Source organism: Nothobranchius furzeri, chromosome 1 (assembly GCF_043380555.1).
Source record: "Nothobranchius furzeri strain GRZ-AD chromosome 1, NfurGRZ-RIMD1, whole genome shotgun sequence".
In the NCBI taxonomy this organism is placed as follows: domain Eukaryota; kingdom Metazoa; phylum Chordata; class Actinopteri; order Cyprinodontiformes; family Nothobranchiidae; genus Nothobranchius; species Nothobranchius furzeri.
In genome coordinates, this window is record NC_091741.1 from 26,889,496 (window position 1) to 26,906,995 (window position 17,500).

Genomic DNA, 17,500 nt, shown 5'->3' on the forward strand with positions numbered 1-17,500 from the left:
GCAGATAGAGAACAGATCATTTAGCGAACCCCCTGCGTGAGCGCCTCAAGTCAAGAACGAACAACAGAATCATGTCTGTCTGTTGCTCATCCTGCATCTAAAAACACTCGCTGGAACCAAGCTGAAGATTTACAGATTATTTTAATCTGTAGATGATATTTACAGTGTAGATGACACATTTTATCAGAAGCTTCTTGCGCCACCCTTCATGCTTTAGGGCGGTGGAGGATTGATGTTCTGGGCTCTGACATAGCAAAACAACATAAACAATCAGAGGCTTTTTTAATCTTCTGGATAAATAGACTTGAGCTTACAGAATAATAATAGAAACACAATCCTTTGGCTTCTAAAATGATTTCACTGGGATGTTTTTTGGTGGAAAATATCAACCCTGTCACAAATATATTTCTTACGGTTTTAAATTCAACCATGAAATTTATAATATTATTTAGACTAATAATATTAAAATTATTTTAAAACACTAGCAGTAGGTCTTAAATGGAAAATCCTCAGAAAAGTATGGAGAAGTTCAGATATTTTGAAGTTAGTTCCCTGATGGAGAGAGCCTTACAGATAGGGGAAGTGTGTTCCACTGTGATGGTCCTGCTACGGAGAACGCCCTACACGCTCTCGTCTTTAGCCGAGCTCTGGGAGCCACCAGCAGCAACCGGTTCTCCGGGTGGAGCATTCGAGCAGGGACGTATGGCTGCACCAAAGCCAGTCCAGCCAAAGCCTTAAAAACCGTTAAAAGGAGTTTAAAACAAATTCTACAATTTACAGGCAGCCAGTGAAGAGCTAGCGTAGCCCGCCAGACTCCTCCTCTGTTTAACTCTGCACAGAGAAAGGGTCAGGGACAGTGTTGCCAGATCCAAAATCCCACAATATTGTACAGAGAGGCCTAAATTATCGTTTTTCAGTACAAATTATCGTACATTATAAATTTGATAATAACGTTCTATAAACGACTTCTCACTCCAATATAATATAACAAAGAAGGTGTTTTATATTGCCCTGTTTAAATAAACATCTTTCAAACCAGTAATATAATGCCAATAAACGTGCCACATTATATAACCTTACAGTTTCTCGTGAGAGTAGGCCCTATCGATGTGATTGGGCTATTGATTGTACAGATCCAGAGTCAGTTTTTGTAATAGACACAATAGCATAAACCTGTAAGCACTGAGGTGAAATCTGACTTCAGAACAGTTTAAAATTATGTAATGGACTTGGGAAAGCCACAGCAAAAGACGATGTTACTAAGTGCAATGTGAAATTATCGTACATTTGAGGATTTTTGAAACTATTGATCGTACATCGTACAGAGCCCAAAATTATGGTACAAATACGATAATTATTGTACATCTGGCAACAATGGTCAGGGAACTCTCCTATTCAAATAACCCCACCCCCTTCTAACCGAGCCAATCAGTGCTGAGCAGCGTACGTCACACACCACAACTCTGAGTTTGTCATAAACATGGCGACTGAAGTGGAGTTCGCTGCGGCTCTTTACCCTGTCCTAAATGACTTAGACTCGTCTTTAAAACCACAACAAGTAAGCGCTAAAAGCCTTTCTGCTAAAGAAGGATAATTGCGCTGTCACCAAACACCATTTTTGACTATAGCTAAAAAAAACTACAGCGTCACTTCACTTTAGCAACCCGTCTCAGGTGATAAAAAGATGAGGACACCACAGTACCAACGTGAGCATCAAAACAGGGCATTTCTTAAAAAATCAAACATGTTTCCTAAAAAAAAGGAAAAGTCTGGATTGCAGCTTTAATCACTGGCATATTTTATCTCATATTTTGCGAACTTTTTTAAGTACAAAAAATAAAAACTATATTGTAGAACATAAGCTGTAGACCTAACATGTTCAAACAAAAACAGTTTTATTTTTGTGAGTTATTGAATTTAATTACTGACTTTTTCCACATCATTAAACATCAATGTTGTCAAAAATAAAAGTATGGTAATAATCTCTAAACTTTATTTTAAATGTTTTAAATGACAATAAGAGTTTGGTATGGATTAATAACTTAATAAAGCTGCATAAGTGCTTTTGCTGCTGGGATCTAAAAAACTTTCACATATTTCAAATGTCACCCAATCAATCAGAAAAACCAAAGGAAAGTAGACAAAAACTACATAGAAATCCATATGTTTTGTTACAAAAGCCTTTAATGATTTTTGATTTAATGAGAAAGTGAAAGAAGGGAAATTCAACGCCGAGACTTGTCAGCAGTGTCCGCTCGGGGCTTGTTACAAATCACAGTAATACGCTGTGAGTACTTGATTCTTTTGTCATCCTGTGCAACATGTTAAATGTGTAACACTGTTAGTGTCAGAGAGTGAATGAGTTTGTGAACAGGCGGACATGTCTGTCACGGGCGTAGCCCGGGGGCCTGATGATAGAAGGTGAGGACAGACGGTGGAAGTAATGGAAGGCCCGGAGGCCACGAACATTATCTTCTCCTGACTCTGACTGACACTCATTAAGCCGCACAGTGGAGAGGGAAGGCTGAAAGCCTATTAAGCCACCTGCTCAAAAGGCCCATAATTGAATTCAAGTAATTATAGAGACCTTGCCCATTGTGATATTTTTATTCATCCTGCGGCAAACTCAATCTCGCTTGCATGTGGAGCACTGTTAATGTTGTCTACGCGAATACATGCGTACACACAGCAGAAAGTACCGTAGTCCGGTCCGGTCCCTTCAGGCGTGTCCCGTTACCAAAGTACCCCACCCACTCTCCGTCAGTCTGCTTCATTACAGCGTGAGGGGGTAATAACATGAATCGCAAAGACAGTTTAGTCTGGTCGAAAATAGATTACAGGTGTAATTGTTTTACCTGAATAACCCGTAGGCACGAGAAATTAATTAGACCTTGTGTCCCAAGTCCTAATGTAGTTCCTCTACTTCACTGGCCTGGCACACACACACACACACACACACACACACACACACACACACACACACACACAGTGGAACGATAGTCAGATCGGCACACTCATTAGCACCTACTTTTAGAAACCCCCAAATCGCAAGAGTTATTACAAGTAACTAGGAAATGGGTGGTAATGCAGCGACGGCTTGAAACTCTAATTTCAGCGTACACCAACTTTCATTTTTAAAATCTAATCAAATGTAAGACTTACTTTATCCACCCATCCATTTTCAGTCGTTTATCCAGAGTTGGGTCGCGGGGGCAGCAGCCTAAGCTGTGACGCCCAGACTTCCCTCTCTCCAGCTACTTGGGCCAGCTCTTCCGGGGGAATCCCAAGGCGTTCCCTGGCCAGGTGAGAGACAGAGTCTTTCCAGTGGGTCCTGGGTCTTCCCTTGGGTCTCTTCCCAGTTAGACATGCCTGGAAATCTTCACCAGGGAGGCGTCCAGGAGGCATCCTGACCAGATGCTCGAGCCACCTCAACTGGCTCCTGTCGACGTGGAGAAGCAGCGACTCTACTCCGAGCCCCTCCTGGATGACCAAGTTTCTGACCCTTTCTTTAAGGGAGAGCCCAGCCACCCTGTGGAGAACACTTATTTTGGTTGCTTGTATCCACAATCTCGTTTTTTCGGTCACTACCCAAAGCTCGTGACCATAAGTGAGGGTAGGAACGTAAATCGACAGCTTTGCCTTCCGGCTCAGCTCTCTCTTCACCACGACAGACTGGTACTTACTTTAGAATAATCTACATAAAAACCTGTCTGTCTTGTTGTATGAGTTTTATAAGAAATGTAAAGAGAATCCAGATCAAAACAAATGTTAAAGCTGCTGACAGTAGCATATTAGGGTCACCATGGTAATTACCAATTGCATTTAAAAGTCACCCTGTATTACAGACACAGAGTGTTAGTCCTTCTGCACGAACTCAATTATACCAAAACTGTTCTGGAACCATGGGTGTCATTGCTGTTGAGATCAAATTTATTATGGCAAGTTAAAAAGATCTTTTGCTTCCTGTCAGGAGATCTTTGTTGTAATTTGGCACCTCACAAGTTTGTGAGACGTCATAGCGCTGACTTCATTTTACTGTAAAGTCTCGAAAAAGGGGGTATTAAATTTGTGATTGTGTGAAACACACGGAAGATCTAAAAACATTAGACTGGACATAAGATGTCCAAAGTCCCATTGATGTGTTTGTGGAAACTGCAGTTTCTGTGACAACGACCACATAAATGATGCTGCAGAAAAACAAGTAGACAATTACCATAGCAAACTGCTCATTCTGATGCAATTTTTATTTATTTTTTCATTTTATTCAATGGAGCTTAACAGGCAAATAATGCCAAAAGTAGCTTAGATGGCTGTGAACGGGTGATATGTACTTGTTTCCAAACCAGTCTACACGATTAGAAATAAAATCTTTCAAATACTTTTCGACTTGAGAATCTTTTAATTCAACATGAAATAGCTGAGTGTGTGTGTTTGCATATTGCAGTTGTCAATAAAAAAGCAATATTAGTGTGTTGTGTGCGCCATCTGCCAGCATAATTGACTGAAGCATTATTATTATTATTATTATTATTATGCACAGTGTTTAGCTTATTACAGACCAGCTTACTAATGATTTATCGCTTCCATCGAGTAATTCTTTTTTTTCTTTGCTCGACAGTGGACACGGGGAACCTGGGCAACGCTTTAATCGGCTCTTTAAATGAGCTCATTTCTTTTTTTTTTTAAATAAACCTTATACATGTTTCTCCTACAAATTGCTTTCTCTGCCAGGTAATGATGAAAAAACACAAGTGGAGATTTATGTGCTACCATTTATTTTTATCTTTATTCCAAATAAGAGACAGTAAGTGTGGATTTCAAGCAGTTTTTCTCCTTATTAAAGCCACAAAATAGCAAGGCGTGAAGAAATTTTGCCTCCCTGTTTGCATCCTGTCTTTTTTTATTTAAGCTTGTATTCCTTTTGCCTGCCAAGGAGAACTAAAACTGGTTTTGAACGATTTTCCTTTAAAACGAGCACGGGCTCAGGTTTTTGTGCTGAGAACATGCTGATTGACAGCAGTAATCTGAGTGGCTCACGAGGCCCAGAAGAGCCCTCAAACTGTCTTTTTCTTTTTTGTGGGATTCCCAAAATGCCTCAATCCCTCGCCCTCATGGCGCCACAGGATTTCTCCTCTACTGATGACACAGAATTAAAAGGAGGCGAGGAGGGTTTTCTGCTCTCTTGCATCAGCCACTGTAAACTGACACAGCCACACAGGCATTCTCCTCGACTGCCTTTTTTGCTAGCCCCTCACTCCCCTCATCTTCCATCATGCCACCAGCCCTTGTGGCTGACCTGACCGTCTTTCTGTCCCCTTGTTGCATCAGACCCAGAGAGGCACTGTATAGTAATTAGCATCAGAAGGTCCTGCTTGCTCATCTGCCTGCTGGTCAGCCAGCACGACCCGTCTGCCTGCCAGCATTCTGCCAACTGCCATGCCCTATTCATGTCCCATTCATCTAGTGCTGAATAAAAGAACTGCTTTCCTCAGGACATCCAACCCTCTGCTAGCCTTTATAGTTTTTGCAGCCAGACACCGAAGTGAGGATTAGCATTAAAAGAAATAGACTGCTGAGGTGGACTTGGCAGGAGTACATGAATGCATATTTAGCTGCGGCAAGTTAATACTGTTTGGAATAGACTTTAATACAGAGCCAATGTATGTTTCACAAAGTATAATAGGCCCATAATGGTTCGGTTCATTTGTTAAACAATTATTTCAATTTTTCTTTCCCATTTAAATGTTTCTTTACCACACATTCATCACAGATTATTTTGTTTCAAGAGATGTTCTGATCCAATCTCAAGGTTTTATGATGAGGTATTGGATCAGTATGGTGGCACACAGCTCCTGATCTCTATTGTTGACCTACTTTTCATGGTTTTATATCGGACATGCTGTAATACAATGCATGACCAAGAAAAAGTCACCAAAAAAAAAAAAAAGGTAACACACTAATATTTCATTGGACCACCAAGCTTTGATTACGGTACACATTCACTGTGGCATTGTTTCAGTAAGCTTCTGCAAGGTCACCAGGTTTGTTTCCATCCAGTGTGGCACTGATGTTTCACCCAGATCTTGCATAGATGATGGTAGAGTCTGACCGCTGCACAAAGACTTCTCCAGCACATCCCAAAAATTCTCTCTGTGGTTAAGGTCTGGACTCTGTGGTGGCCGATCCATGTGTGAAAATGATGTCTCGTGCTCCCTGAACCACTCGTTCACTATTTGAGCTCGACAAAACCTGGCATTGTCATCTTGGAATATGCCCGTGCCATCAGGGAAGATGGAGTAACCTGGTCATTCAGTGTAGTCAGGTAGTCAGCTGACCTCATTCTTGGAGCACATCCTGTTGCTGAATCTAGACCTGACCAACTGCAGCAAGCCCAGATCATAGCACTGCCACCACAGGCTTGTACAGTAAGCACTAGGCATGATGGGTGTATCACTCCATCTGCCTCTCTTCTTACCCTGATGCACCATCACTCTGGAACAGGATCCATCTGGACTCGTCAGACCAGGTTTTAATGATGCGTTGGAGAGTTCTTAACCCAATTTTTGGTCATGTCTGTATCTCTTTAGATGTTTTTCCTGCTTGATGCATGCCAATGATCTGACCCTTCTCAAACAGACACATCTTTTATACGATCACCAGAAGTGTCTTTCCACATGGTTGTTTAAGAAATGAGAAGGAACTCATTGCACCAGTTGGGGTTGAATAATTTGTTGCAGCTGAAAGATAATCGCTCATGCAGTAATTATCCAATAGGAAGCTTGCACCTATTTGCTTTTCGATCTGAGTGGTGAGGTTTTTTCTTTCTTTCTTTTAGCCGGGCAGTGTAGGACACCAAGAGGTGGGCTCAAGGAGATCATCAATCAGTATAAATGTTGAAAGTACCAGGTCGAAAGGTTGAAAGTACCTTCTCAGTGGTCTAGTGATAGAGTGTTCACCCTGGGACTAGGAGATCGGGGTTCAAATCCCGGTCAGATCTTACCCAAGACTTTCAAAATGGGACCCAGTATCTTCCTACTTGACACTCAGCTTTAAAGGGGTTGGATTTTGGGAGGTAACCACCAAAAAGTTCCCAAAGCTGCTGCTCACCACTTCCCATGGGGATGGGTAAAACGCAGAGATATATTTCACCAGTGTATGATGAATTAATGGAACTTCAACTTTAAACAGTTAGTTTCACATTTGCTCTGATTAAAGTCAAAATCTTCCATTTTTACATAAATAAGATGTCCAGTTAGCAGGAAAACAACACAACACTATCTTTCATCTTCCCTTCTTTCAGTCACGTAGATAAAACAGATCACCTGTTTTAAATTTAGTTCAGAGGTGCGGTTTATCAACACCATAAGCATCACTAGCTGACTTTTATACATCCTGAGTTTGTACAACTATAGTTTGCAGCTGTTTTATGTAACACACACAAATGACTGTTGTTTAAAACAGGGTTTATAAAATAGACATGAGCTTATTAAGACATCTGTTTGCAGATTTAAAAAACCTCCTTGATATGTAAAGGTAATCGGTCTCAACGCACCGTGATCCTTTAAAGAAACTCACATCCATTGATTTTAACAATCTTGATTAGTTTCATGGTCTATTGTTTGCAAGTATGCGGCGTGAAAGAAGAGCAAAATAAGAGAATTGGTTTCATCAGTAATGTAATCATTAAGATGTAAATAATACACAACATTTTGATCCGGACATCACAAATCATTTCTGTCATGCATAAAGAAAGATAAATGAAAAAGATAAAGAACAGTTAATTAAAAGAGTAATCGCAATGTTTTGAACTTCATCAGTGGTTTAATAAAGGAGTTGCTCTCAAGATTAAAGCAGGAATACACTAATTACAACAAAGACAGACAAAATTATCCACCGCTGGTTGTTAAACAAACTTTGTGGATAGTTAATGTGCAAAATTCCCAACAGCTGCCAGGTTGTCAGAGCTGTAGCCTCTTAGCCTGGCCTGCCTGATTCCTTCTCTTTTTAATTCTGCACAGAGAAAGGGTCTGGGAATTCTCCTATTAAAATAACCCCACCCCGTTTTCTAACCGAGCCAATCATCACTGAGCAGCGTACGTCACACACCACGACACCGAGTTTCTCACAAACATGGCAACTGAAGCGGAGTTTGCTGCGGCTCTTTACCCTGTTCTAAACTACTTAGACACGTCTTTAAAACAAGTAGAAGCGCTAAAAGCATTTCTTCTAAAAAAACAAAAACAAAAGATGTTTACGCCGTCGCCAGATGTCTTTTATTACTACAGCTAAAAAACTACAACGTCACGCGGTAGAGTCCGCATTTCCGTCTTTCTTTCTGATTGGTTATTTTTGGCTGCCTAGTCCCGCCCCTCATGTGCCTCTCTGCCTGTGAGTTACCAGACTCTTTCTTTGTGCAGAATTAAACAGAGGAGAAGTCTGGCAGGCCAGGCTAGTAGCCTCTACCTGAGGCTACAGCCATGCCAAAGGTAATACAGTTGAGATGTATTAAACAATAACTTATTATTGCAGACAGAAGCCAAACCATAACAAACCACTAATAGGGAAGGTTTAATTTTTTGAAGCATATTTCAAGATGAAACGTCAAAGTTCACTTTTCCTTTCTACACAATTGCAGTGGTCTGTAGTATTAATTAATGCCTCTGTAGGTAAAAAGCTCTGCCTCTCCTCTTTCATGAGGTATAGGTTAAAATCTAGAAGAGATCCAGACGAGAGGTGAGTAGAATACGGCAGTTTTTGGAGTCATATTTCCTGATATTCAGATATTGATGTTTTATCTACACAAATAACTCAACCCTGAAGGAGTTCTGCCATATTATTGAGTTGCTAACGCTAACGATTAGCTTCTACTAGCAGAGACATGGGATGTCTCTCAATACCAAGGAACCTTGCCTTGATGTCTTGGCCCTGCCACGGTTGCCTAGGAGATACGTCATCAGGAGCCGCCAAGCCTTGTTCCAATGTTCATGTTCTACCGAGGCGTGTGTTCTCCGTTTGTTAGCCGTTCAGCTAGCTGAGCGAGGATACACGGGAGGTGTCTTGTACCCTAGCCTTGGTCAAAAATTACTCAGCATTTTCAAAAGGATGGCGGATCAGAAGCCGGCAGCTACTTTGGGGGCAAATTTCAAGTTTAAAAGTAAGTCAACTCATTTAAAATGTTTTTTTTTAGATCCAAAGAAGTTATCTATTGTTGGTTAGTTGCTTAGTAGTTGCAGCTTCGGTGGCTAGCGGGTAGCAAGTCACTTATATATTTATATTGAAACTAATACGTATAAAATATAACGTTATCTCCCGTGTCACGTGACGTTACGTGACCGGCGTAGAAGCCCTGGTCACGTGATCCAAGTCTGTTCCATTTAGCCATTTTCTTTGACCAAGGAAGGACAGTGTCCTCGTAAGCAAGGTGCCTGGCCTCGCAAGACATTGCCTCGCAGAGCCAGGCGCCTTGACATTGAGAAACACCCTTGCTCTACTCTCTCCTGGACACAAAATCAACAACAGCCTTCTCAGTTGAGAGCCAACTAACACATAATAACGGTGGCCTACGGGGGTGTGCCGTCTTTTTGCCCTCTAGCCAGAATCTGGGGGGCTGGGGGTTTGGCGTGTCAAGGGGTCTATGTGAGCTTTTGCAAGCAGCAGCATCGTTTAGCTCCGTGTTATTTGAGTGGTCAGTGGATGTCAGTGTCAGTGTGTCACGTGTTTAACTCGACACTAGAATGGTAGCTGAGTCACACATTTAGTACAGAATTACAGCTGGACAGAAACTTAAATCCATATTGTAACTTTAATGGGTTTTAATAGGCAATTGTCTAACTTAGCATCCTTCCACTTTGTAGTCCAATAACATGTCCGCCCACAGGGACAATAAAATAAGCTTTGATCTGATTGACCTTCCCATCTGAACCCAACGAGGTAGAGGGGCCAGCAGAAGTCAGACAGACCCACCTTTCCATGAGCCACTGCCAGCGTGGCTGCACCGTACCTCCTTTTTAGCTCTCTCTCTCTGTGTGTGACAGGACATGTGATATATGCCGCCCCGCCTGTGGGCGCGCATGGTGTCGCCATAATGGAGTGGTCGAGCTGCGGGCGTTATAGAATGAGAGCGAGCGGACTCGTCCATGAATCTGCCCCTAACTGTTCCTCTGCCTTTGTGGCGGTAACGATCGGCCGGCTCCCCTCTGTCAACATATTTCCTCCTTAGTTTAGAAGCAGAGATATATCTCTCCATAAAGGCCAACACAAAGAGGGCTGGAGAGATCGCCCCCTCTTCACAAAAGACTCGGGCCCGGAGTTTGATAAAGGCTCATGGAGAGGAGAGGAGCTGATGGCCAGAGACCCATTCTCTCCTCACACAAAGACATCCTCTCTGTCAAGACACCATCTGGATGTGCTGTTTGTGAATGCATGTGATCACATCTGGGTGTGTGTGTGTCTCTGGTCTCCTCACTTTTCTCGTCCACACCATTCTTTTCACTTCGACACACATGCGAACACACACACATCCTTTTTTCTTGTTAGAAGATGCTAATACAGCACACGACAAAGGCCCGGTAGACAGCTCTCAGACTGAGCACCGCCTTTCTAAAGCACTTCATCTTCATGCGCGGAGGACCCAGAGGAGTACCAAAGCTTGATATCTTTAAAAGCATCTTTTTTAGCAGTGCTCAGTCTTTTAGACATCTATTCAGTCTCACTTAATTAGCAGTGCTGCTGATCCTGCTGATGTTATAGGACACTGGGTCGGTTATTAATTGCTCCCTCTGATACTGAATAGGACTTCTTCTCCACCTGGAGAAATCCACCACATGTGAGTGGGCACTTTTCACCTGTTTGTGACTCTTTTTTTTTATCTAATTTTTTCATATTTCATTTGCAGAGAAGTGGGTGCGAGGCCGCGCCATCGACCGAGGCGAGATCGACGTCAGCACACAGCAGAGCCAGGCCATCCCGCCGGGACTTTTCTGGAGGTTTCATATGACTGTGCTCCATCCGACCTACATCAAGTTCAATCTCTCACTTTCACACAACGCTCTGCTGGGGGTCTACGGACGCAGGAACATCCCGCCTACGCACACTCAGGTAGAGTAGGCTCCTGTTGTAGCACGCTGTTCATCCAGATGGGCTGCTTTAGCTCAGCTGCCACTCAGATCCACACTAATACACCCACTTTTCTCTCAGGGGTTGTCTACACTACTACAGATATTTTTATGAAACCGAAAATTAGAGCTGCGTTTGCACCTTTTTGTTCACACAGAAATGGCACTTTAGGTGAGAAAACCTGGCATGACTATGTGGGAAATATTTTGTCACTCTGTTTTTTTGGAAACAATGATGCAGCAGTGTGCTCTGAGCAAGCCGTCTGTCAGCCTGAGCCCTAAGAACTAAAACACCAGAAGGGCTATTTGTGTTGTTGTTGTTGTTACATGTGACTCTTTATCCCGTTCGTTCATTATGCTTTAAGTGAAAAAAGACAAAGCAATCAAAGAACTTGTGTGTAAAGTCATCCCACATATCTTGGAAAGAGCATCAAATATAGACCGCCGATAACTATAAGTCCAGATGACGTGTGGCAGGTCTGCGACACTCGCATGCCAGGTCCAGGTCTGGCTGTGGACCAAGGCAAGCAGTACACCACTGACTGCACTGACTCCGTGTCTCACAAAAACTGAGGACTTGTGTTCCTCAGAGCCTTGTGCCAGACCAGACTTAACAATCCAACACCCAGGTCCAGCTCCCGTTTCTGTTTCAAGACATCCAGACCGGTCTGATGATGCGAGCTGAGCCGGATATAAAGTCCAATCAGAACTTTTTTTAGAAGTTGTCCAACAGTCTAAAATCTCATTGAGAAGAGTTTGAGACGGGCGCAGAAACAAACTTAAAGCGTCGATGTGGAATTTCCCTGGTGATAGGGTTAGGGTTAAGGTTACATACCTAAATCATTGCAAGCAAGCAGCATTTTGTGTTTTAGTAAGGCCTTACCAACGGAAGGCCTTTAGGGTCAGAAATCCCTGGGAGTGCAACCTCCAGCTAAATGACAAGCACGTCAGGCTCCTCTTCATCACTGGCAATGAGTGAAGATGTAAATGTGTAAAACAGCGTTTTACCCTTTGTTACAAATCAGTAAATTCATTTTGTCCTCACGGGCTCCCGTAGAAGGAAACATGGACTCGCTCAGAGACGTAAACCCGTGCCCATGTATTTCAGACCTGATTGTATGGTTATATGTTACAAAGCTGCAAATATTTTTAACAACTGGACATCATTTAATTAATTTTTAACAACATGTTGATGGATATTTCCAGAGATTAACAGTAAAACTACACATTGTCTCTTTAACAAAGTGTCTCAGTTGCAAGAACCTAAAGAGCTGGAATTTAACCACCAATTGTTCAAAGGAAGCAAATGTACCATCAGCATATAAATCAGAGATAATTCGTGCCTCTGGTAGCCCACCCACTTAAGATAATAGGAGTTTTTAGAGACTATTTAGTCAAACAGTTCTTTTGTATTTTGATGTAATTTGGCACATTGCCTCTTTTGTTTTTGAGTTATTGCTTTGTTTTGGTTACCATTTTTCAGTTTGAGATAAAGAGGAAAAATATCAGTAGAAATAATTAAATGTCCATCCTACAACCCACACACTTTTATAGTTTTGTTTTGTATAACTGGCCTTGCATCTGGCACCATTTTAAAGATGATTGCCTGGCGGCTCAAACAAGATGGCACAAAGACATTTCAGACACACAGGACAGTCTCGTTTTGGAGACCATGTTTATGTTTGATTATTTTGAAGACACTTTTATGCAGTGTCTTTTTTTTTTTTTTTGGCTTAGCTTTCAAAGAAACAGTGTGTAGTTTTTATCGTTAATCTCTTAAAAATATCCATCGAATTGTTGTCGAAAAATATTGGTGGCTTCCTAACCATAAAAATCAGGTCTAAACTACATGGGAGCGAGTTTAAGTGTGTTTCTAAATGCCAAGAAACCTTGCCTTGGTGTCTTGGTTCTGCTCCGGTTGCCTAGGAGATACGTTATCAGGAACCGCCGATCCAATGTTCATGTTCTACTGAGGCCTCTGTTCTCCGTTTTTATGCTGTTTAGCTAGCTGAGCAAGGACACACGGGAGGTGTCTCTTGGAGCCTAGCCTTGGTCAAAAATTACCCAGAATGCACCCCGGTATTTTCAAAAGGATGGCTGATCAGAAGCTGGCAGCTACTTCAGGGGTTAAATTTCAAGTTTAAATGTAAGTCAACTAATTGTAGCTATCGCGCTGATATCTGAAATGTATTTTATTTATTTATTTTTGTCCAAAGCGGATAGCTATGGTTGGTTGGCTGCTTAGTAGTTGCAGCTTCGGTGGCTAGCGGGTTGTAACTCGCTTACATATTTAATTTAACACATATATACACAATTTAAAAAGTAAAACTCTCGTTATATATTTATATTGAAACTTATATGTATAAAATATAATGTTATCTCCCGTGTCACGTGACATCACGTGACCGCCGCATAAGCTACGGTCACGTAATGCAGGTCTACTGTTTCCTTTGACCAAGGAAGGACCTTGTAAGCAAGGCGCCTGGCCTGGCAAGACCTCGCTTTGAGAGGCCAGGCACCTTGACATTGAGAAACACCCTAAGTCTCTGGGCGACACTATTTTAGATGCCTTCTGCAGGAGCCCGTGAGGACAAAATGCATTTACTGATTTGTTACAAGCAGTTACAAAACTTTCGCCATGCATAAACATTGTTTTTTGTGTTACGAGGGATTTTTGACCCTAACGAGCATCCGTTGGTAAGGCCTTCTTGCAATGATTTAGGTATGCACTGCCTCCCTTCTCTATGGAAAATAAACACAGTCACTTAAACTCTCTGTGATGCCGACCTTTTCTCTCTGGGTTTTAGTCAGTTTTGGCCTTCTTTAGTTTTATGGTTTTATTCCTAATCATTTTATTTTTTTATTTGATTGCTTTATGAATCTTTGATTGTGTTCCTGTTCCTGCACATTGATGGGCCCTGACATACTGTGTAAGGTGCTCTATAAATAAATTGGTTAAACAGCTTTTTGAGATGCTAGTACCATTTTTAGTCTGTTGGAGGAAGCTTTACCCGGAAAATGCATGCAAGAGGAGAACATGCTAACTCCACACAGAAAGGCTGCAGCTGGGAATCAAACCTGCAACCATCTTGCTACAAGGTAGCAGTGTTACCAACTACTAGTCCGTGCAGCCTAATGCAATGAATCAATAACACACAGATCCAAGGCCTCAGAATAAGCTGCTGAACAGGTTAACTCGGATTTTCCGCTTCCGTTTTGATTGCTTTTTAGATTTCTCATAATATCATTCGGGATTCGGGATTCAAAGCCAATCGTTGTTCACAATTCAAATTATTGATTTGTAGTCAGACAGGTGCCCATAAACTGTATTTATGCATGTTTGTCAGGCAAATTCATGGCCACACAATAACAGTTTGATTGATACGTCAGTGCAGCCGAGCGTGAACTGTTATCTTCTTGTTTAACAGGTAACAGTCATGAGCCGTGAACAAATCACCATTTCAAACTTGTTTTGACAACAGAAACAGCAAATATGCAAATGAGGACAATTTAATTGTGAGTTTAGCTGTGGTAAAACAGCCATTTTTACCATTTGTTTCCTCCAGACTAAGTAGAGTAATCAAAGTTGTGTGTTCTGCTCACCAGATCGGGGCTGTGATTGTTAAATGTTGCTATTTGCCAACCGGGGAGGCATTTGGAAGACAAGACTCTCCCCACAGGGACAGAAATCTTCCCTGAGCCGACTCGAAAAGTGTGGATGTGCATTGTTTTTTTATGGAAACAATTATTTTTCTGTCTTAAAGCACACACACGCATGCACAAACACACGCTGTGTAGTGTAGAATGGCGTTGTGCCATGTAACACACACAAGTGCAAAGACTCAACTCTGCATTCTAACATCAGTACTTTTCTGCTCTTGTCTGCATGAAGAGGTCTAATTAGCTGTTTTTGACATTAGTGTGACACAAAGCCCTCGGGGGGAATGAAACTCAGCGAGGGCTGAAAGTTCAAGGAGGGCTGACGATGGATAGACGGGGCGAGAGGGAGATGAGGGTGGTGGGGAAGGGTAAAGGAGGAGAGAAGGAAGCAAAGAAAGGTTTAGTCAGATGAAATAAAAGTCTGTTCCATTTGAAAATTGGGTGGTAAAGTGAGCCAAAGCTCCTGCCAACATGGCAGGTTCTTGAGCTAAGAACAGATTTTCCAAGACTTTGTGTCTGACACAAAGTCAGCTTCAGTCGCTTTGTGCTGATCTGTTGCAGTTCTGTGTCTCAGAGATGAGGACACGGCGTTTGGACCTCTGCACCCATAATTTGGAGAGTTGCTTCTTTAAGATCACACCATTGGTGGACAAACATGAACTGTGTGGAGTTTTTTATTACAGACGACCGATTTCAGCTTTTTGAAGCTAGCATACATAAGTGGGCCCCATATGGAATACAGTTTCCACAGTGTCTCATGGGTTTGCCCAGAAAGATGGCATCATTTTTATTGGGCCCTGCATGGGTTTTCAGAGAGTTTCACTCATTTGCTGGCCCATTAAAAAATATAAAAATAAAACGTTGTGGGCAAACTTCTGTGGGGCCACCATAGCAACCATGGACAAAACCTGTTGGAACCCATATGACTTGCCCATATACAGTTTATTCCATATAGGGCCCACCTATGTGTGCTGGGGTGGCGGGGGGGGGGGGGGGGGGGGGGGTCGACGACTTCCTAAGACGCCTAAGTTGAAATTCACCTCCTGCCGGATTGATGAGCTAACGGTCAGGGTAATGGCAACTAAGACCAACGTTTGCTGCCACTGGCTCTAACATCTCAAACACTATGGCAGTTCATGCAAATGCTATTTTATATTTAACCTTCACTCAGATCACATGCACTGTATACGGTAAATGGCCTGTATTTGTATAGCACCTCCTCAGGGTTCTACAACCCCCCAAGGCGCTTCACAGCACAATCAGCCATCCGCCCATTCACACACATTCACACACTGGGGCTTACTGTATTTCGGTCTCCGGCAGCCGTCAGGTGGGGGGGAGGGCGGGGGACACTCTAGACTGGTGCCCAGTCCATCTCAAAGCCTGGGTCCTTCACACACACTTACACCTGACAGTTTTAGCACCAAAAACAAGATGGTATGTTTGACTCCTGGTAAATAAAAAATGCTTTTGCTAATCTGCCATTCTGCAACAGTTTGTGGAATTCTTGGAAACCTGTCTCTTTGGGTGCTGACTTCCAACGTTTCTCTTGTCTACTCTGGATCCCTGGTCTACGTGTCTCATGCACATCTACACTTATACCATTTCTTGACATTAATTCAGCTGGTTTTCACACAACTCACCCCATCACAGCCACACATCAAAGTGCAAAGCGAGGCTTCCAGGTTTTTCTGATGACTGGATGCAAGTTTTGTGAAGCCAGTCTTGCTAACGGCCGCCGGATAACAAGTCCACCTCTGTGTCGTGTTTAGTTTGACTTTGTGAAGCTGCTGGACGGGAAGGCCCTGCCCAGGTCCTTGACGGACCCGGTCTCAAACGCCAAATCCCCCAAAGGCCTCCTGCTGAGCGGCCTGCAAGAAACCGGCTTCATCGAGTACATGGACCCCGGCACGTGGCACCTGGCGCTCTACAACGACGGACGCAACCTGGAGCAGGTGCTGATCCACAGCACTACCATAGGTGAGGAGGATTACTGCAGACCTGTTTTCTGTTTGGGTCGATCTACTCTCTCGTTCTCCTGAATCATTAAAGAAATAGAATGATTAAAAACTCACTGACATCTGGCGGAAACTTTTCCTTTGATGGAGTTAGTTTGGCATGGCGAGAGAGACCAGTTAGAACGGGGAGGACAGCTCCTGTAATAATAATAGCGGGGCTTGCTAACTGCGGCTCATTGCAAGGACACACACGAACAGCAGTGTAAATGAAGGATGTGAATGATGCAAGAGTATGTGGCTGAATATAGACAAGTGGATAATTAACAGGGCAATGTCTTCTAGTGATGGGAATTCCGGCTCTTTTTAGAGAGCCGGTTCTTTTGGCTCAGCTCACCAAAAAGAGCCGGCTCTTTTGGCTCCCAAGTGGCTCTTCAGATTTTCTGTTGCGTAGAGTACATTTATAACCAAAATAATGCTAAACTATATGTAAAATAATTTACTAATGTAAAAAAAAGGAATATATCAAATATTTATCGTTTCTATGGATTTAATAACTGAACACTTTAAGAAATCTCCACTTCCCGACTGCTAGGGCTCATTTTCTCACCGTCTTCCTCGCACTCTCCTCTCTCGCTCGCCTTTTTCCTCCTCCTCATTCTCTCTCATCTCCCTCCACCCGCATGTGCTCTGCTGTGTGTCTGAGTCTGATCCTCCCTCTTCCCCGCCCCTACTGCTCTGTGTGTGGACAGTCTGGACACGTAGTTACAC

The 17,500-nt window shown here is 42.7% G+C and overlaps 1 protein-coding gene across 3 annotated transcripts in view; it reads left to right on the plus strand.

Annotated features, from left to right (window-relative positions):
* tenm1 (teneurin transmembrane protein 1) overlaps positions 1–17,500 on the plus strand; it is a 429,841-nt gene that overhangs the window by 199,939 nt on the left and 212,402 nt on the right. For all 3 annotated transcript variants that reach the window (XM_015963828.3, XM_054738427.2, XM_015963084.3), the window contains 2 exons: positions 10,895–11,097; positions 16,547–16,754. In XM_015963828.3, coding sequence (XP_015819314.3) covers positions 10,895–11,097; positions 16,547–16,754 — 411 coding nt within the window. The remainder of the gene's footprint in view (positions 1–10,894; positions 11,098–16,546; positions 16,755–17,500) is intronic.